Source organism: Larus michahellis, chromosome Z (assembly GCF_964199755.1).
Source record: "Larus michahellis chromosome Z, bLarMic1.1, whole genome shotgun sequence".
Lineage (NCBI taxonomy): Eukaryota > Metazoa > Chordata > Aves > Charadriiformes > Laridae > Larus > Larus michahellis.
Genome location: NC_133930.1, coordinates 36,205,804 through 36,228,282, shown reverse-complemented (window position 1 = coordinate 36,228,282; position 22,479 = coordinate 36,205,804). Strand labels below are relative to the sequence as shown.

Here is a 22,479-nt window from a genome sequence, read left to right as displayed (position 1 = left end):
TTTCCCTCACTTGGTTCTCACAGTAAATTTAGTTTTCTTTTTTTCATGCCAAAGTTTCTATTGCAAACAATACTTTGAAAAATAAGTATATTTATTTTTTGGAAGCTTTTATTAAAGTACTTCAACTTGAGTCCTTTGTCAAGATTTTGACTCAAAAACAATTACTCTGTCTCTATGCCCCCAATTAAAATGAAAAGCTTTCTCCTTTAAATATTGCATGACTACCTCACTAAAAAACTATTTCCTTACACTCAACTGTACAGGTAGACAAAAGAATATGAAAGAAATATTAAAAAATCGTTATTTATTCTTTTCTTTTCTGAATTTTCCTTACAAAGCTATGCACTACCTAAATTAAAGAGCTCTAGTCTTCTCTCAGCTCTGCAATCAGCAACTCTAAAGGGCTGTACTAGATCAAATGTAATCCTAAATTCTATGTACATTACCCCACAAAAGCTATTTTTGCTTCGCTTTGCATTTCTTCTGCTAAAGACTAATTCTCTTTTAATGTTCCTGCTGCACATTGTGGAAAACTCATTTCCTTTGAGTAACTCCCTTCGTTTCATTATGCATTTTCCCTGTGCCTTGACTCTATATTTGTATGTCTTGAGTGGTGATGGCTTCTTCCTCTGCCTCAGAATTTCTTCTTTTATAACCTGATGTGTGTGTGAACAGCACTGTAACACTCCTCCTTGGCTCCAGTTAGACACTTATAAAACATTGGTTTGATGTTTCTTAAATTTACCATCCATGTTTACATCTCTTCTCCACAGCACTATTAAATACATTCTGGGTTTCATCACAAAAACACTGTTGCTCAGCTCTGCTCTATGAAGTACATGCATTTCTTCCATCAGTTCTTCAGATAAATGAACAGTGTTACTGAAGTTGAGAACATATCTTCCTGTTAGTTCTTTTCATTAATTCAGCTCACATCATTAAATGTATCCTCACTCTTCCTGTCTATTTTTTTCATACTTCCTACAGAACAGACATTTTTTTATTCCCTTCAGAAAGACTCTGCCCACTGCTAACCACAAGCAGTTGATTTCTCTCTAATTCTTCCTTTTTAGATTAGTTGTCCAACATCACAGCAGTTCTCTGACTCCACTTGACAATGGTCAATTACAGTCACATAAAAATTATAGACCTCATATCTGGTATGAGTCTACCTTTTTTCAGTTCTGTGTCCTTGAATCTTTTTTTTGAACTTTCTTTGCTAGGCTGACTGAGTACTCTAGAAGCAAATTTCTTTTTCTTAGATATTTAAACTTGAGTTACCTTTTAACCTCCTCCCTAAAAACTTCAAATTGTTCTCCAGAATGGTATATTTTCAAATCCTTCTCATAAGTCTTCTTCAAATGCTTTTTACTTCCATTGATCTCTTTCTTGGATTCCGGGTATTAGAGCTACATAGAGTATTCTAGGAGCAGTCAAATCATACCAAGTGAAAGAAAACACATTCTCTCTGCTCCTATTGTACAGCCTCCAGTTTATACATTCAAGGACTGCACTTGTGTTTTTCACAATGGCAATGGGAGTTCACGTTCAGCTCATTACCTACTAGGATGCTCATTTTTCTTCAGAGTCCCTGGTTCCCAGGAGACAGCCATTCAGCCTCGCTCAACATGAACTTGAGCAATGTATTGGTTTTCATTATGATGCAATGATTTCCTCATTAAAAACACTGTGAGGTCATAATGATCTATACTTTTCAATCAGCCTCTGGTGGATGATTGAAAGCTTAGAATAGCTGTCAATGACTGAAGATATCCTCTTGCACTGGCTTGGATTTTTTACATTGCCACTAATTTTTAAAAAATGATTGAAAGATTTTACCTCTAAAACAAACAGCAAAAAGACTGTCATATATTTCATAGTATATCCAAATAGAATAGATGTGTAAGGTGTAAACCATTATCTTGGGGAAAAAAATAATGTTATCATTCATGTGAGGGATCAACTGAAAAATTAATTTCATGGTACGTGAGATTCTGAGCTAGTGAAAATGATTAAGTGGTACTTATATGCACCAATTTAACCTTAAGGCATGAATTGAGACATTGAGTCTACACTGTGTTCCATGTGTCAGTGCTTAGCTCCAATCCAAATACTAAGTAAAACCAATCATGAAGATAATTTTTGGAATTTAATCTCCTATGTACATCTCAATACAAGCAATCACTGTTGCACAGGGGCACACAACAAAAATGAGTGGATGTGTTTACAAGACTCCTAGATACTTTCAGGTCATAGAGCCATTTCTGCAATCCCGTGACCCTGTTCCTTCAACTTCCTAGGAAATCAAACTCCTCAAATAAGCAAAATGGTCCCTTACTGATTCACCTGTTACATGCATCTACCTTGTTAACGATACTGAGCACTCTCCTCCAACAATCTTATGTTCCCTAACTTCACAATGTGTGAAATTTATTTAATAATTAGGATAGGAGCAAAGGAAAGGGAAGTAAGGTAAAAGGATGCATTAGGAGAGTGCATGAGATTCAACTCACTGAACATTCACAATATAAAGGAATGCAAAAGTATTTCACCAATTCTCATGATTCTTGAAAACTTTTCATAAGAACATAATCAGGAAAACCTTTACCTAGGCCAGGAATAAGAGATAAGAGATACTGTTAGGTAAAAATCCATCATGAAATAGAGTAGTGCAAACAAGGGGAAAGAATTCAAAGTTACAAGCTAGACTATATGGCTGACGGAAACCCAAAGCACCTATTTCTCGAATTTTAGTAGCACCTACATAGAATGGTACACAGAGGTGTTATTGCATAGTCTATCAAAATACTAAATCATACAATATTAGAAAAATTATGCAGCTACATCCTCTATTGTAATTCCTTCCCTGTAAGTTAAAAACACAGAAGAACCTCTCACCATAGAGAGGTCTATATTCAAGACTAGAGACAATAAAACTTGTTTATACCACCATACCCAGGAGGTCTTGAAATTTCATTGAATTCAGTGGAAATAAGCATACGCATAAAGTGGCTAATAAATCACTTTCATAGTTAATACTGGAAGTTACTAATAATGAATAATGAATGGACCACTGAAGTGAACAAGCCTAAGAGTACTGATCCAATTGCAACCCAAACTGGTTTTCTATAACAATCTATGAGAAATGAGATTGCCAGATCTGAAATATAATCTCTTGTCTACATATGAATAATTATTCTGAAATCAATGGATTTGTTGGGGTAAGATTTGAGAGTGAATAAATATTATCTGACAAAACCAGGTATTATACACAGAACTTTATATAGCAGAGAAGGTTCAAGAGCCCAGTCCAGCTTTATTCTTAGCTTTAATTAAATGAGCAGATCACACTGAATTCAGATGAAGACATTCCTGTGAGCACAAAAGGAAATCCTATTATGACAGTATTTGTTGAGCTTTTCCAGGTCTCAAATAGTATCTTATTCAGGAAATTTTTGGGGAAAAAACCTACGAACTGAGTTCTATTTTTTGTCTAATAAAAAGATTTAGCAAGAAAAGTATGATCAGATCACAGAGAGTCAAGAAAAATAAGCTACATATCACATGAAATACATAAAGGAAAAATTACAGGATGATATCTTCCAGTGTTGACTGTAATACATGTACAAGTATATTCTTCTACTGTATTATACTATGAGATACAGATATATTAGATATGTTTATACATATGTGTAAGCACTACAAGAACATGCTAATCCTTGTGATACAGGTTCTCTCTTTTAATATGGAAGTATATATTTTGGGATTTCTACATGATACAGCAATACAAATCATATTGATTGTAAGTATATTCTATGAACTTCACATAGCCTCCATAATTTTTTCTTTATAATATATTTTTCCAGAATTTACCTATGTCTAAGTTATTTCATTTTGATGGCAATATAATACAACTCTTACAGTTCTAGTTCATGCCAACTGTTCTCTTTAATTTATGAATGAGACTCATTTCCTACATGCAATGTACTTCAACTGTTGTTCATCAATAATTCAACAGGTCTATTGTAATTTTTCTTCAGAGATCAATATAAATGTAAAAGGTATTTTTCTTTATTTTTGTTTTGTAATGACAGCACAGTTTCACAATAAATATATTTTACAGTGTAGTTCTGTTAATGGAACTGACTTTAGGATGCTCTAAGTTTTCAATGCAGCAAACTATAAAAATAAATAAATCAATAAAAAAAATTTTTGGAGTTGATGCATTTTAAAAGAGCAGTTACTTTCACGTTTACCATTTGGCAATTCTTGATTTTATTTCCAAGTCAACTTATCTGACAGACTAGAAAATAGAAATTTGAGAACTTTTTTATGTCAGCAGCAATGCTGAAACAGTAGTTTACCAGAGGAAAAATTACACAGACATTTCCCCATTTAGTAACCAAAAAGTTTGAAGAAACATGTTTAATTATCTGATCATGTTTCATTCCAGGCAGAATTTTGGACTAACAAAAATTCTGCCTGGAAAACAAAAATGCTCACAGAGCATTGTCTACCTCTGTTTCCAGCCTTTATAAGCGTGACGTCATAGACTAATTTTCAATTTATTAAGGTCAGCAAAGCTCTAATAAAACTACAATACATCAGAATCTATTCTTCTCAATATTATCAACTAAAAGCCTTCAAAAACTACAGGGAGAGCCCAGAAACTGAACTTAAATTCCATAAAATTTAAGTTTGAAATAAACTACAGACAATTTTTCCTACCTACAGATAATTTTGCCGTTCAGGTCTGGAACACTGTGGTGAGTCAAGGAAGAATGGCTTTCTCTCAAGAATACCTAGACTGGGGGTGTGTTTTGCAGTTTGAATTATCTACTGTGCCTGCAAAGAAGTGTCTTCAAGGCATGCATACAAAATGACAACAGCACTGTGACCTCAGAAGAAATGTACACCCAATCAAATTTTGAGAAGACTTCAGTCTCATACTGGTACATAGTTTAGTTCAATTATTAGATAAGTTCTGCTGTCTTAGATTGTATTTGCAAACTCTGGAAAGGTCAGGCAGTATATCCTGCTTTATCATACTTTTATCCTTTCTGGTTTACCTTTTCACTCCTGCTGCCTGTTAAGAAAAAACAGAATAGAAAATTTCCTGGTTTGATTTTTAAATATTTTTCAGAAACTGTCTTTACTTCTATTTGAACATTGTGCCCAAAGATTACAGCTCCTCCAAATTAACCAAGACTACTCTTATCCAAAGCAGTATAGGAAGGGACAATCTGTATGCTTCCGAAGAAGGAGAGGGGGGCAAAATCACAGTTCTCCTGATGTTTTTGGGAACAGACATTTCTTTGATTGTTTCATTACACTCTGTGTCAAGCGTGGATGGTTGCAGAAATGATTTTGTGCTGAGTTTAGCAAAAGTGTTAAATAGGGCACATTTAACTTTTTTATCTTTAAGATAGATACAAGTAAGATGTTCCAGGCTTAAATGTGCCCTGTAAGAATGGAAAGAGACATGGCTGAACAGAGCAGAAACAAATTGAATTCTTGTTAGATTATTTTTTATCTATTAAAATATAAGGTCATTACAGCAGCTCTGTTTTTAATTTATTTTTTTTACTACTTCTGTATATGAAAGTCAGAATTCCTGCATATACTATTGATGTAGTAACAATCTCTTGCACAGTTTATCTTTAAAAATTACCATTTATGCTTAACTTAAACTCTTCCAAATTTTAATCCGTCTAAAACCTTTAATAAAACTTTATCACTGAGATATTTATGATTAGTATTATCTGATTTACATAATGAAAAATCTTTTCATGCTACCAGAGGAAAAACACTGAATGTAGAAGTGTTCTTATGAACTTAATAAAAGAAATCAAAATGCTCTGGAGTATTTCTATGAAAGAAGAGTCAAAAAAAGATAAAACCAGGACACCTGTAAAAGTGTTCAGGGACAAAACAATTGGGTATGTATATAAGAATTTCTAACTGGACGATATTTATGCAGAAAGCTCCCAAAAACTGTCAAAACAATTATACATTTGCTGTAATGAACAAAAGTAAGGAAGTTCCAAAAGCAGTTTTAGCTTACTGCAGGGTAATTATAAACAGCATTCAGTTTATAATTTCAAGCTTATTCCTAAAATTTACTTTAAGGAAACCATAGGTATACAAAAATTGTTGTGTAAATAATAATACATTTTTAAAAAGTGAAAAATCCCTTAATGAAAAACAGAGTGAAAGTGAGATCTTCTTGTGAGTAACAGTTAAGTCAGTAATTTACAATGCATCTAAGTTCATCATCAGTTTCTTCTTTGTTTCAGTGTAACTGAATAATGCTACATTAGTTGGTTTGCTCATACTTGGGTACCATAAGAGTGAAGCTGTGATGCTGAATTTGCAGATGCAACTCTGAATTCTGAGCTGTTCTCTGATAGATTGTGCAGTAAAAAATAGAGAGAATATGAAAAAAAGAGAATATGAAGAGAAAGTCACAAAAAACCTTTAAAGAATAAAAAGTTTTCTCTAGTCCTTTACTCTTCTGCTTTTCATGCTCATACCTTTCTATGCTTGAGATAATCCACTAGATAAACAAAGTTTTGGCAAGGAAATTGTATTCTAAAAGCACAGTGTGAGCTCAGGGAAAAAAAGTTCCCTTAAAATTCAAAGAAAATTGAAAACTGAATGGCTAAAATAAAGTTTGGAGAGACTTTTAAAATGTTATCAGAAAAAAAATCCTAGGCTGAGTTACAGCTAAAATGTGCACAGGGTTCTAAAGAAAAAAAAGGTAGGTACATGTCTGCAGGAATGCATAGGCAAAACTTTACTTAAACCGTCACATTATCCTCTTCAAAGGATCTGTCAGCATTTGTCTAGTTGACTTGTTCCCATTCTCTGAGATTCAGGTTTCCTGCTGAAGTCAATTTACACAGGCACTTTGTAAATGCCTATGGCATTGCATTAAGAAATACAGCTTTTCCTGTGACATCACCTGAGAAACACTGGAGAATTGATGCAAAAGATCCTACGGTACTTTTGATCAGTGGACCTGTGAGTGGCCTTGACATGAATAAGATAAGCACTAATGACTTAACCTGTTCATGATTTTAATTCTTCTTATTCAATTATTGTTCTTCCGCAACAAGAATGATACCTGCTGCATAAAACTAATTATAATTACTGTGCTGTATGTAATAAATACACTCTTCTTATAAGCGGTCACTTAGTGACATAAATGAGTAGAGGGGGGAATAAATCTTAGGGAAAAAAATTTCTTGGATTTTTTCAATAATTATTTTCAGACATTTTTCTAAGAGACAAAGGAAATGCTAAATCACTTCACTTCTACATCAAGTATCCGCTCCAGCTGTTATTTCTATACACTGATAGCAAAATGTAACTACTGTACTTCTGTACAAACAGTCTTGACGCAATGTGAATCCTTGGAGAATGCAAGCTTTGATTCTCACATGTGCAGTCACTTTACGGTCATTTTTGCAGAAATATGAAAAGAATTGCTTTTGCAGAAAAAAAAAAAAGCAAGAAATCTACATTACTGCAAAGAGTTTATAAGGTCGAGCAAAAAAAGAACTTGAATCCAGCATTCTGAACTCCTACAAGAAGGCAGATAAATATATTCATACATACATGTCAGTGTGGATCTTCAAGAAAAATACACAAACCCATATATGTACGTGCATTGTGAAAATCAACAGACGCCAGACAGTCCTTAGGTTGTATGAACTGTAAAATCTGTCTAAAAATAAACATCTGGAACATTTAAATTATAAGTCCAAAATCAATCTTCTAGCACTAGATTCCTTGGGGATTGTAATGAAGGACTAACTGCAGAAACATCTTGTCTGCTAATGACTTTATTTTCTTAGCTAAAATCAGGTAACATGGCATCTCATCCAAGCCATAATGCTAATGTTTACAGTTGCTAGAATGCTATACTTACCTTAGCCCAGCATCACAAGCTCACCATTAATATAAAATTAATCAGAACTTTATGATTACATATGGAAGCTTATTTTGACATTTTTGACACTCTTGAAGTATTTAAGAGACTCCCTGAATCCAGAGAAAGCCTGTCTTTTAGTTTTTCATGGTTTGTTCACTTCTTTTTTACATACCTATGCAAGAAAATTCTAAAATCTAAAGTAACAGAAACATTAAGAAGAAACAATGACAACAGTGCTCTTGCTAGTGAAAAAAAAAAAATTTTAAGAAATGTCATTTCACTTGCAATATTTTAAAACTCACTTATATACAGTATTTCTTATAAAAAACACACAAAACCCCCATAGAAATATGTTCTTTATCCGTCTGAATCATGCTTTTCTCTCTAAAACATGCATGTACCCTGCAGTGACTGTGTAGGTTCTTTACCTCCTTAATTTTCACTTGGCAAGTAGCCCAAGCCTCTGCTTTAAATTTCCCACTTGGTAGCACTAGTATGGCACCTGAAGAGTAATTAGTTGTAAGAAAGGGAATTTGAATTGGTTGCTGAGAAGGAAAAAAATGTGCATGCCTAATAAAGATTTTTCCTTGAGTACCTGCAACGCCATTTATTTATTTTTGCTTAGAATGCACCACCCTTTAAATAGACCAGTGACCATTCTTTTTTTTTTTTTTTTTCCTTTTAAAACCTTCCAGAACAACTGAGTGGAAGAAAACTGGTTTGGTTTTAAGACCATGCTATTTTTCTTTTAGTCAGTCTTTTACATTACAGCAGTGTTATCTTGACAAAAATTTTGCCTTTTTTTTTTTCTTTTAAGTTTACTGATAATGGCCTTTTTTACTTTATTTCTCACATTGCTCTCCTACGAACACCTATGGTGTAGTCATCTAGGAAGGCAAATCATGAAGATGTCTGAGCAAGCAGAATATTTTACCTAAATTACACATATAACTCTCTGTGAAGTTTATACTGTCCATGAAACTTTACATTATGATACTGTTTGTGAGATAGGCAGATCTCCATTGGTTCCAATGACCTTTGAAACTCTTTTTGAACAATTCATTACATATATATAGTTATGCAAAACGAGTAACAGAAATGAGGTTTTCCCTCCTCTAGAAATTAGCAGTTCCCCAGCCCTAAGAAAGAGAAAAGTGCTGCTCCTGAAACTGCTTCTGCCTTCTGTGCAAAGACAGAAATGCAGAGAAGTTTGAGGGGGAGGGGATTTGATTTCTTTTTTAATGTCTGCCTCCTTCCAGCAAGTCCATCTGTTGTAGCACTATAATTCTGGAAGCAGGATGTGTGTGTGACCAACAGGAGACAATTACTGCAAAAGTGTTTGTTGATTCAGCTCTATAAAGGGCAGACCAATCACTACAGTATGAATAGAAAAGAATTCCAGCTGAGGAGCTGCATATAGATTAACACAAAATACATATATATAAATGAGAATGGGGAAAACCAGAAAGGAGTAATACTATGGGAAAGGATTAAGTAGGAATGAAGACTGAAGTAGAGAAGAAAGCTGGCATTTTTGGGGCTGTTAACCAAATAGTTTACTAGTCCCTATTTTCATGAATCTTGCTCTCTAACTTTCCACCCTCACAGAGAGAGATAGGATTAAATAGATATGGAACTGGTTTTAGTCCCCTTTGGAAGAGAACTCCAGCTGCCTGAGCACTCCACTCTTGGGGCATATGGAGAAAGTTGGTTTCTCTAAAAGTGCCTGTTCTTCACAAAGGAATGGGTGCTAGTTCATGTGGACTGACTAGATTCTCAGGAAAGTTCTCGGATCACAGCCTAAAAGTGAAACTTCCCTCACCCATTTGAATGCAGGTAAAATGTCAGCATGAAGACTACTTCTTTTTCAGAAAGACTAATGAATTGGGTTGATATAATAATATAACAGTAAATCAGGCCTCAGTATCATTTGTACATAATAACTGATTCACAATCTCATATAAAGCATGCTAATAATAACATTTCATAATTTTGATTGTAACAGATTAAAAGACAAAAATCAATGTTACCAAAATTTCACAAAATTACAATAGAATTAAGCTTAATATTGTAAAACACCATAATGAAAAGTACTTTACCTCTATGGTCAGTTTACTGGTTTGAAGTTTCTGATCAGCCAAATGTAGCTGAGTTGTTAGCTTTTCATTGGTTTCTTTAAATCCCTTCACAGAAGACACTGCTGTCTTTTTTTCATCCTGTAAAACAGCTATCTGCTGCTGCAATGACTTAATTCTTTCCTGCAGTAGAGTAACAGAGTAGCCCGGTTTCTGGACAATGATATTTCTCCTTTTTGTTCCGTTCACTAAACATAAAATGGCATGTTACTAAACTGACAGATCATCACAAATTAGATGATTTCTCATTTTTCTTTGGCCCTTCAAAACACTGTTCTAGCCTCTACAATATTTGTCAGCAAGCAAACTCCTAAATTAATTCAGTTAACCTGTAAGTGCTCTATGTTGCTCTTTTTCTGAAGTGCCAACACTACAACCTCAACAAGGACTTGGAAATTAAAGGTGGCTCAAGTTCCTAATTGGTATTACTGGAAATAATGGCTTCAGTGTCTTGTTAACAAGTTTTTTTTAAGGTCTAAGCCAAAATACAGTTCATTTTTTTACATTGGCTGTGTTGGCTACAAGGGACAAACAAGAGCAAAAGGTAGCGAAGAGCATTATTTTAGTCATCAGATTCAATAGGCAGGACTTAGTAAAAATGAAGTATATTTTAACTGTCTGAAAAGATGCTGTTTGATAGTCACTTCTTATATGGCAATTTCAGTTTAAAATAAAGAGCTAAATCTTTGAAAATATATTCACGCAAATTTAAAAAAGCAAATCCTGCAACAGCATATAAGTGGGTTTGTGTAATACAGAAGATGTTTTAGAATATCAAGCAGGAATGCTTTGTCAATCTTACTTATGTAGCTGCCAAAAAGGTATAATATTCCTACCTTTGCTTAGAACTGATGGATAAGATGTTATGAGACAGCAGATCTTCCTCTTCTTGGAATGTAACTTTTCTAGGTCTTTATTCTGTGAATGGCCCTAAATAAAAAACAGAAGCACAAAGCTAGCAACTCTTAATTTATGGCACACCAACCACAATACTCCTAAATTTTCCATTTTGAATTGAAACAACAAAAATTACTTTGAATAATACAGAAAATTCTAATGAATTTTAATTTGAAAATCAGTCTTACAACACCAGGCAGTGAAAAGTACAAATTTCTGCCTATCCCATCAAATGTAGAAGAAATAATGAACTGGTAAATCAAAACCCTTTCCAAAGCATCCCAGAGAAAAATGAAATGTCTGTTAATGCCTAGTCTATTTTTTTAAGATAAAATATGAATTTACTTTTAGGGAAAAAAGGATGGTGTGTATTACTTGAAAGCTGCAATATCTTATTTTTCAAGATACTCAAGTGAAAATAAAAAGGAATAGCAGTCAGTTCAAAAGAAGAAAGATCAAGTTAGACAATGAGCAGTAACTGGAAGATGTATGAATATATATATGAACATCCAAATAAAATCCCTGTGTTTTTACAAAGTTTAACACCAAGTCAGCTGCATGCCTTTTAAATAACTGATTTGAAAAATCAGCTATTTCCAGAACCTATCGAATGTTCAATGACAGAAGCACAGGCTGGAGAAGAATGCTGCTTGCAATATGTATAATGAATACAGTCACAGCACGGCTTACTCCAAAATCAAAGTACTATTTCCCTGGATCTTAAATGCTCAGTATTTTCAAATACTTTTGTTCTGGAATTCTGCAACACTTATGCAATTTTTGAAGCCTTCAGTTTGCAATTTCTATGTGATATCATGCAAAATATTTCTGGAAATACTCATAAATCAAATATCTGTTCATCGAATTTAAAAGAGTAAACAGCAACAGATTATCTACTAACTGCTAAATACTAACTATCTACTGACATTGTAGGACAGCTCATCCATGAATTCTAGATTTGTACAATCACCACACAATTTGAAGGACAGGGAAATAGGATATGCTAGAAAAAAAAGAAAAGAAATGTTAAGTGACAACTTTTCAGACTAAAACCAAAGCAAAGGAAAACAAAGGAGGTCAAGCTCTTGTCGGTCTGTCTTCTTCAAGTAGTCTCTTAATTATTTTATTCCACGTCTAAATCCCTATCAGTATGACCAGCAGATGCTACAAACACTGAAGACATATAATTGGATGAACGATGCTAGTTTGAAATAGTGATTATATGTTACAGAGAGCTGAATAGATGATGAGCAAACGATCCATGCCTGCAGCAAAAAGATGGAGATCTCCACTCTGGGACACAGCTCTTGATAAATGTATGAGTTGTAAGAGAGTGCCAATAACTCTCCTGATACTGCACAAGGTATTATATATTTATTCCACATGAGGCAAAACTGAGAAAGTCTTTGTGTCATAAACCATTTCATCTCCAACCCCAGGCATAGCTCAGGACTTAGGAGATTTCTCTAGGCTCTCTTTGGATGAGAATAACGTGACTAGAGGGAGTGTCCTTAAATCCTCAGAAAGGATTTAAGATTTCTGTTCAAACTAGTGTTCCCAATTGTCAATACTAAACGTTTTTGCAATGCTATCTTCTGTAGTCACAAACCACGTTTTCAAGCACTTTTCCTGCAACAGGAGACTTCTGCTGAAGCATAGTCAACTGCTTAGGGCTCTTGTGTATGCTCCAAGTCCACCAGTCTGTTACATACATGTATCAGAATATACCTGTGTTTGTCTTTTCCAGTAGCAACAGCAACTAAATGCAATATGAGCAAACAGGAGAGGTAAGGCTGTGTCTGCTCTACCAAGAAGAGAGACCACAGCCTCCTGGATTTCCTGCCTTGTATATCCTCACTTAAGAGTAGCAGGAGATAATGGGAGTGGCATGCTACGTCAGATTTTCACATATATCATTTGTACCTCCTCATATTGTGTATTCTATACCAGCAGATGGTTGCAGAATTCTGCAGCTTTTCTGCCAGGAAAGCAGATCTCTTGATGGAAACACACAATCAAGAATATATAAAGAAACTAGAGAGTTTGTATTCGTAAAATTTTGGAGACTTAAGAAAATATAATCTGCTTTCAAACTCTTTATTATATCACCATACAGAACAGAATTTCAAACTAGTTTTTAACAGCAGCAAGTTACTCAAGTGTTTCAGTATTCTGTTTCTTGAACTAAGAAACAACAATATCTGCTTGTGTTTTAAATTCCACGAAGTGACTTATTTGGGCAAACACAGGAGGGAAAAAATATTAGACACTGTTCAAAAGTCAAAAAATGAGTCATCTGTTACAGATTGTATGGAGTCTCTAAACACCTGGGAAACAACCAGCTGGCCCTCTTCTATGAGAAAACAGCATATAGATGTTAGGAATAAGACAAGGGGTTCAAATCCCAGACAATGAATGTAAATGGGCTAAGAAGAAGCTAAAAGCACACTTTTCTCTAGATAGAATCTCCTGAATAGTGATAGAGCCAAAAGCTTCTTTCCAAGATGGAGACAACTCTTTCTGCGCACACAAAACAAACTGAGAGGTCTCCATGCTTGATTAGTCAGCACCTCATTTTGCTAGAGGGGAGAAGGGGATGTTGCCGTTTCCTTGTTATGAGCTACATCACCCCGTTCTGTACGGCTTTTCTGATCGAGAGACAGTTTAATGGGATGTCTGTGGCATTCTTTGTCTGGACTGTGAGACAGCAGGACTAGCTTACAGCAGCTTTACAATTTTTTAATCCGCTTTTGCACTCCTGACACTCCCTCCAAATACTTTTGCAGACTAATTGTTCAGCAAATATTCTAACTGACTATTAAAATACCCATTGAATATCTTGAAGCAGATTTTCTTTTCAGTTTACAACAAGAATCACATTAATTAAGAGGCGAATTATAATACTATCAAACTTCAACACTCTGCACAGGATAACAAAACAAGTTCTATTATATACCTTTTTATTATACTGCTGGTTTTTGCCTTCTAAATTAACAATGTTGCAAGGCTTTTGACTATCTTGTATGTGTTTTTTTCCCTGTTGTTTACTTCTCTCTGGCAGTGGATCAATCTTTTGCACTGTCTTCATAATCACTGCTTCCAAACTTTCAGAAGCTGGTATTTCAGAGTCACTAAAACAGCACATTCAGGAAAACAAACAAACAAAGCTAAACATTAAAAGTTCCAAATACTTAGTGTTTGAGCACATAGAAAATAACACAGGCAAGAAAGAAGAGAAACTAATATAAAATCCAAAAAGTACTAAATTGACTTATTCAACAGACGTTTACAAACATGATAAAGCAAAAATCTCTGAAATTGTCTTATCAAGTTCTACTCTGTCAAATGGAATCTCACTCTACAATGCACAGAGGTCTGAGACTTTAACTGCTTCTTAAAGGACAGCTTTTGTTATAGTCTACAAAACTGATATACATGAAAAAATACTTGATAGTACTTCTAGTCTGTGAATGGCTCACAAAGATATACTGTGTTTCTACTTTCCTTCATTTTCACATTTGATAACAAAAGAAACATGCACAATACTTCACTCAATAACATTTTGTTTCAATTGAACTTTATTTGTAGTGTTGACTGAGACAAACTCAGAAATCACACTTCAGTGAAATCTCTGTCTAGCACCCCTTTGGAGTGCATTTAAATTCTGTAAGCTTGGTAGTTCTACTGAAATTGCCTGCCTGGCAGAGAAACTGGACCTTAAACTTTCATCTACTTCAAAATTTTCCTTAAACTTGCACACAACGTGGCCTTGATTTCCAGTTTTTCACTGCCTTGCCCCAGATTGTAATTTGTTTTCCGATATTCAGTGAAGTCTATCTTAATAGATGAAGTCTTGGATATATCATTTTCTATACCATCAGCAGCTATCCTCTTAGTATTTCAGGTGGGTAGTGATGAAGTGGGTAGAAGGAGCCCAAAATCGATTAAAAGAGATTTTAGAGCCTTGGGACAGCGGCTTAAGGGATCAGGAACACAAGTTGTATTCTCCTCTATCCCTTCGGTGGCAATCACAAATGAGGAAATTAACAGGAAGAGGCAACAGGTCAACTTGTGGCTCTGGGACTGGTGTCATTGGCAGGGCTTTGGGTTTTTTGATCGTAGGCTGCTATATGAGTCACCTGACCAACTGGTGGCAGGTGGGATGCACCTGTCCCAGAAGGGGAAAAGAATTCTGGGGCAGGAGTTAGCAAGGCTCATTGACAGGGCTTTAAGCTAGATATGAGGGGGGAAGGGGAAATAACTGGGCCCGTCAGGAATAAACCCAAGGGAGGTATGCCAGGGCTTGAAGGATGGTGGACTAGTGAGGACTCTCGCTCTGCCATTTCACTTGAGAGAAGGGATAGATATTTAGAAATCACGGAAGCACCTGAGAGGTGTCTGGTAGGAAACGGGGCCCACACTCACAAAAAGGTGTTGGAATCGTTAGCACATCTGAAGTGCATCTATACCAATGCACGCAGTATGCGCAACAAACAGGGGGAGCTTGAAGCCATGATGCACCAGGAACTACGACATAGCGGCTATCACAGAAACGTGGTGGGATGCCTCACACGACTGGAGTGCCACAATCGATGGCTACAAGATCTTCAGGAGGGACAGACAGGAAAGGAGAGGCGGTGGAGTGGCCCTGTATGTTAGAGAATGCTATGAGAGCTTGGAAATCAAGTATACTGATGATAGGGTGGAGAGTGTTTGGATTAGGTTAAGGGCCGATAAAGCTGATATTGCTGTGGGAGTCTGCTATAGACCTCCCAACCAAAGCAATGAGGCGGATGAAGATTTCTGTAAGCAGCTGGGGGAAATCTCGCGGTCACTTGCTGTTGTTCTTGTGGGGGACTTTAACCTCACGGATATCTGCTGGGAATACAACCCAGCAGAGAGGGAACAATCCAGGAGGTTCCTGGAATGTGTGGAAGATAACTTCCTCACACAGCTGGTATGTGAGACGATGAGGGAAGGTGCCCTCCTGGACCTGCTTCTTGTCAACAGGGAAGAACTTTTGGGGAAAGTAAAGGTCAGTGGCCGTCTAGGGCACAGTGATCATGAGATGATCGAATTTCTGATTCTTGGGGCAACAAGGAGACTTCCAGAGGGCAAACTTTGACCCGTTCAGAAGACTGCTGGACAAAATCCCTTGGGAGGCTTCCCTGAAGGACACAGGAGCCCAGGAAGGATGGACATACTTCAGAAGAGAAGTCTTAAAGGCACAGGAGGAGGCTGTCCCCGTGTGCCGAAAAACAAGTAGGTGGGGAAGGAGACCGGCTGGGCTAAATAGGAACGTTTGGCTGGACCTCATGAACAAAAGGAGAGTCTATGACATTTGGAAGAGGGGCAGGTCTCTCATGAAGACTATAAGGATATAGCGAAGCTATGCAGGGAGAAAATCAAGAGAGCCAAAGCGCAACTAGAGCTCAACCTAGCTACAGCTGTTAAGGATAACAAAAAATGTCTCTATAAATTCATTAACAACAAAAGGAGGATTAGGGAAAATCTCCCTCCCTTATTGGATGCAGAGGGAAACATAGTCACAAAGGATGAGGAAAAGGCTGAGGTGCTCAATGTCTACTTTGCCTCAGTCTTTACCAGTGGAACTAGCTGTTCCCTGGGCACCCAGCCTCATGAGCTAGGAGACAGGGAGGGGAAGCTGAACGAGGTCATCACAATGAAAGAGGAAGTGATCAGTGACCTGCTACACCGCTTGGATGCGCACAACTCTATGGGACCGGATGGGTTACATCCAAGAGTGCTAAAAGAGTTGGCAGACGTGCTCGCCAAGCCACTTTCCATTATTTACCTCAAGTCATGGCTAACTGGGGAGGTCCCAATGGACTGGAGGGTAGCATATGTAGCACCCATCTACAAAAAAGGCAGAAAGGAGGATCCGGGAAACTATAGGCCTGTCAGTCTGACCTCGGTACCAGGGAAGGTCACGGAGCAGATCATCTTGAGTGCCATTACAAGTCATATAATGGACAAGCAGGGGATCAGGCCTAGTCAGCACGGGCTTATGAAAGGCAGGTCCTGCCTGACGAACCTGATCTTCTTCTATGACAAGATGACCCAATTATTGGATGAGGGAAAGGCTGTGGACATAGTCTACCTAGACTTTCGAAAAGCATTTGACATTGTTCCTCATAGAATTCTCACGGAAAAACTGGCGGCTCATGGCCTGGATGAGCATACGATCTGCTGGATCAAGCACTGGCTGGGTGGGTGGTCCCAAAGAATGGTGGTCAATGGAGTTAAATCCAGCTGGCGGCCGGTCACAAGTGGTGTCCCTCAGGGCTCAGTGTTGGGACCATTTCTGTTTAGCATCTTTACTGATGACCTTGATAAGGCCATAGAGTGTATCATCAGCAAGTTTGCAGATGACACGAAGCTAAATGGGAGTGTTGATCTGCATGAGGATAGGGAGGCTCTACAGAGAGACTCGGATAGATTGGATCGATGGGCCACTGCTAACGGTATGAGCTTCAACAAGGCCAAGTGCCAGGTCCTGCACTTGGGCCACAACAACCCCATGCATCGCTACAGTCTTGGGGAAATGTGGCTGGAGAGCTGCCTGGCAGAAAAGGACCTGGGGGTTCTAATTGACAAGCAGCTGAACATGAGCCAGCAGTGTGCCCAGGTGGCCAAGAAAGCCGATGCCATCCTGGCTTGTATTAGAAATAGCGTGACCAGCAGAAGGAGGGAGGTGATTGTCCCCCTGTACTCAGCACTGGTGAGGCCACACCTTAAGTATTGTGTCCAGTTCTGGGCACCTCAATACGAGAGACATATCGAGGTGCTGGAGCGAGTGCAGAGGAGGGCAACGAAGCTGGTGAAGGACCTGGAGAATAAATCTTATGAGGAGTGATTGAAGGAGCTGGGACTGTTTAGTTTGAGGAAGAGGAGGCTCAGGGGAAACCTCATCACTCTCTACAACTACTTGAAAGGACATTGTAGAGAGGCTGGTGCTGGTCTCTTCTCACAGGTCATTAGCGATAGAACAAGAGGGAATGGCTTCAAGCTGCAGCAGGGTAGGTTTAGGCTGGACATTACGAGAAAATTCTTCACAGAAAGAGTGGTCAGACACTGGAATACGCTGCCCAGGGAGGTAGTGGAGTCACCATCCCTGGATGTGTTTAAGACTCATTTAGATGTGGTGTTAGGGGATATGGTGTAAGGGAGAACTTCGTAGAGTGGCGTTGATGGTTGGACTCGATGATCCCAAGGGTCTTTTCCAGTCTATGATTCTATGATTCTATTCATCATCATTTGTGCAAACAGATTTGTGAAGTAATCCCTTGACAGAAGGTAATTTTGGTTTGTTACTTTTTAAACCAAGACATTTAAAAAGGGACAACTGAGTTCAAATTAAGTTTCATTGTCATAAAAATACATGGTTTAGAGATGAAGGCTACTTAACCAGAGAAAAGGCCTCAAATTGAAGAGAAGAGTTCATACAGAAACATGTTTATACTTTCCAAAACCTGTCCTAACACATTGATATGTCTTATTGACAGATAAGAACAGAAATCAATGTAATAGTCTGAAGGTGCCTCAGTAGCACAGTATTTCTGACTATGTACACATTTCCCTCACCTGAATTCTTTCAAGGAATGCTCTATTTAGAAAATGAAAGGTTTGAATCTAGAAACCCAGAGACAGCTACCAGTGATAAAGAACAATATTTATTAATAAGTAGAAGAGGGAACTGAATAAAGGCATTTCCTTAACTTGTTGAGAATGACACCTTGAAACACAACCCTCAAAAATGTTCACTACTCTATGACAAGAATTCCCTAACCCGATACTTCTACAATTATCGAAAGCAGTGTTTATGGCTAGCCACAACAACTGAAGCCATACAATTACTTTCCACTTCATTTCAAACTCAAATTGCAATGACGATTTGTTTGCTCGATTTTGTTCTTAAAAAGCAAAACGTAGTAAATTAAATAAAAAGCTCACTAATTGCAACAGAAAAGCATGTACATTTTCTGTAAAATCAGATCTGCAATATTAAATTAAACAGAGAAACAAACAAGCTTTACATTAATGATAGCAAGTGACAAATTTCATGGTTCTCAATTTGTTTTCTCTCTCAAGATACTGTGTTCAGGACCCCCTTATTTTGCAGGGGAGAAGCAGCAGAAGGGATTCAGTTGTCACTGTTGATTTACTCCATATGACATTTAAAGCCAACATGAAGCCTATGAAGATGATTCAGTTTTCTTTACTCTTTTGTCACCTTCTCTATATTTTGGGTAAATACAGGCTTGAGAAATTTCTTTGCCTGTCTCTTAGGACAAAGTATTGAAAGACAAGGTGTGATACCCATTTACCTAGTGGCTTACTGCTGCTTCCTCAAGTATGTGTGGACAAATAGAGGCAGAAGCAAAAATTCTAAACGTTTATGAAGCTTGCCAGTGCAATTTTCCGAGGACCTTGTGACTCATGACTGGGACTTTATGCAGTAACAATTACCTTTAAAGAACTGATTTTTAACCATCATTCAATTGAAGTTAGTACAATGACTGTGCATAAAACATACATGAAATAATTAGTGTGGATGGTTCTTAATTTAAGGGATGTTAAACAGCTTGTAGACATCTGCTAGCAAGCTGAAATGGGTCATTCAAAATTTATCTAACTAAATTAAGGGGAAAAAATGTTTCTCCTCCCGGGTCGGCATGTCACAAGATAACTAAACCGACTTAGTAGGCTTGCCTGGGAATCCTTAGCTGTCAGTGGTGAATATGCAAAGGGCCAGCAAATTAAATCAACCTGCCAAACTGTCAATTTCAAGCCTCATGACTGCATGAAAATAGCATCACTGGAAGAAATCAAGCATTGCCTTCTTTTGGGTTTCCTGGCACCTATTCAAATACTCATGCAGTTGTGGCTAATTTTGCATGCAAATTTCAGTCAATAAGCTCAGAACAAGACCTCCCAAGATATTTCAAAGGATCTGACAGTATTTTTTTTGAATACCAAATCAACAGTAGTTGAAATTCAATCTCCATTTGCTAGTGCTTTACATATGCACAGTGTCCCCTCTACAGGGCTAAGTTAATGAGAGCCGTACCTGCTTTCACTCACATCCTCCCAGCCGTCCTTACTGAAGTTCTCAAATACATTACTCATAACCTTGATGGACTGTTTGAGAAAAGCTCCATGATGTCCCAAAGAGCTCTTTTTCTTGGCTGTTTTTAATTTAACCTTGGTGCCTGTTATCTTGCAATTACATTGCCCAGAGGTTGCCACTGCTTTGTCTCCTTCCAGCAAACACTTCAGCTCCTGCACTTGACTCAGCAAATCTTCATTTTCATTTCTCAACCTGTTAGCTTCTGCCACTTGCTTCTTCAAAGAGGCAGCTTCTTTTTCCTGCTCATCAATCACTAACTGAAGTTCTGCTTTGTCTTTTTTTGTTTCACAAATTCTCTTAAGTAGTGTTTCGAGCTCTCTTTCTCTTGTATCTGCATCTTCCTTTTGCACTTCCAAAGATGCTTTCAAATAATTTTTTTCTTTTAATAGGTCTTTATTTATTTCTTTCTGTTTCTTTAGTTCCCCTTCAATAGCTTTGAATCTTCTTTCTAGTTGTTGTACCTAATGAAAGCAATTTTAGCATTTATAATATTTCAGCCTATCCAGTAGAAAAAACCCCTATGTTTTCAAATGTATTTATTATATGACAATAATATTACATTAAGCACAAGGACAAAAGCAATCTGTAGACCTTAATTTAAGAATAATTCTAATGTAGTGCAGATGAAAACATTTTCGCTGCAATAATACAGCTGTTGAACAAAGGGCAGATGGTAAAAGAAGTTAAAATTCCAGGCAAAGTGACACAGAAGTTTAAGTATGCTAATGAACCTTCTTGATGCATCTTGAGCTCATTACTAATTTGGTTATATATACTAATTGAATTTAAAAAAACATTCTTGGATTAAAAACTATTTTGAAATACAGACAATTTTGCACTAGCTATCTAAATCAACAAGTTCTTTCAAGTGTTGTAAACACATAAATTAAATATTAATTCGATCTTCCAAAAAAACTCCAAACAAATCATAACAAGAGATATCAGGAGCTTAGCACCTAAACTATATGAAGGCTGAAATAAATTTTTTATTCACAGAAAGGGAAACTCTATCCTATTCTAATGAAGCCACTTTACAAGCTTCTTATATATATAGTTTGAAGAAACATATTCCACCTATATAGGATGCGTAAATTTTGTTTGTAAAGTCCACTGAGGTTTACACATACACAAGGTCATTAGCAATAAACTGATTCTCAATGTTCTTCTGGAATATTCGCTTAAAGTTACAACCAAACCCCACAATATCCATAAATAAGGGGCAATGTTAATTTCAGCACAAACTAAAATGAACATCTAGTCTGTGTGATTTCCCCAGAAGTTTGCAAAGGGCGTCACAGTGAGTTTTGTGCTCAGTAACCACTTAGTCATTTTGGAGAAGTATTTTTGTTTGGTTTTGTACAAGCTCCATCCCCACTTTTTCACTAGGGGAAGTGACAGGTGCTCTGTATTTTTCTGGACATGGATAGGAATGACTACCTTTCAAGGAGTTATAGCAGAATGCACATGGCCAGCTTCAGCTACTCACCTTGTAAAATATTGGCCAATTCCATCACTTTGTAGCAATACAAAATGTCAAAACTTGTTTTGACATTGAAAATATTAAATCCACAGTATTTCTCAATAAATGCTATGTGTTTCTGCAAGGGCATTTTGCCAATGCATTTAAATTATTTTAAAACTCATGGAATGATTTATAAAGTGGGTACTACTGATTTGATCCAGATAAATGAGAGGTCTTAATGTACAAAGTAAACTAGGACAAGAGCTGCTCAAACGTCATATACATTTGTGAATTTGATATTGAATTTGTGAGTTTGACAGCAAACCTTTAGTATGCACACCTATGCATTACTACAGTCCCTTAAGGAAATTCATAGCACTCCCACAATGAAGAGAGATTGCCTTATAGCTATATAAGTGTATTGGATGAAATTAGAAATAAAAGGTATTTTTCCAAATGTTTCAATGAAAACAAGGTTTATGATTAAAATCATAGTTTGTACTTTCCTCCTCAATGACAATGAGTTAGATCAGTACCTTTCTTCAATCACCTTCCTAAACTGAGATTCTGCTGTTTTCTCGGTTCTTTAAAGCAACCTTTTGCACTCACTAGCACTTAAAGTCATGTATGACAGCTGGAAGGAAACAAACAATGAATAGCTTCTACACCTATCCCTAAGGTACCACCATAACTCTGTATATCCATAGAGATAAAAATTATGTAGTACCTGGCAAACAAAATTACAGTTCTGAAATATAGATGATAAGCAAGCATAAACTGTGTGACGTTTCAGATGGTAACATTCATATTATTTCAATTATTCACTCTACCTTAAGATAAATGAATGTGAGCACTTCCTATTCTGTGTGTTATTATTTTAACATGATGTTTGTCATTC

The 22,479-nt window shown here is 36.8% G+C and overlaps 1 protein-coding gene across 3 annotated transcripts in view; it reads right to left on the bottom strand.

The window, feature by feature from the left end:
* The window catches only part of CNTLN (centlein), a 196,365-nt gene that overhangs the window by 47,767 nt on the left and 126,119 nt on the right, over positions 1-22,479 (bottom strand). For 2 of the 3 annotated variants that reach the window (XM_074570561.1, XM_074570562.1), the window contains 4 exons: positions 20,060-20,580; positions 13,925-14,099; positions 10,908-11,001; positions 10,036-10,259 (listed from right to left, as the gene is read on the bottom strand). In XM_074570561.1, coding sequence (XP_074426662.1) covers positions 10,036-10,259; positions 10,908-11,001; positions 13,925-14,099; positions 20,060-20,580 — 1,014 coding nt within the window. The remainder of the gene's footprint in view (positions 1-10,035; positions 10,260-10,907; positions 11,002-13,924; positions 14,100-20,059; positions 20,581-22,479) is intronic. The other variant, XM_074570563.1, reaches the window with a different exon arrangement.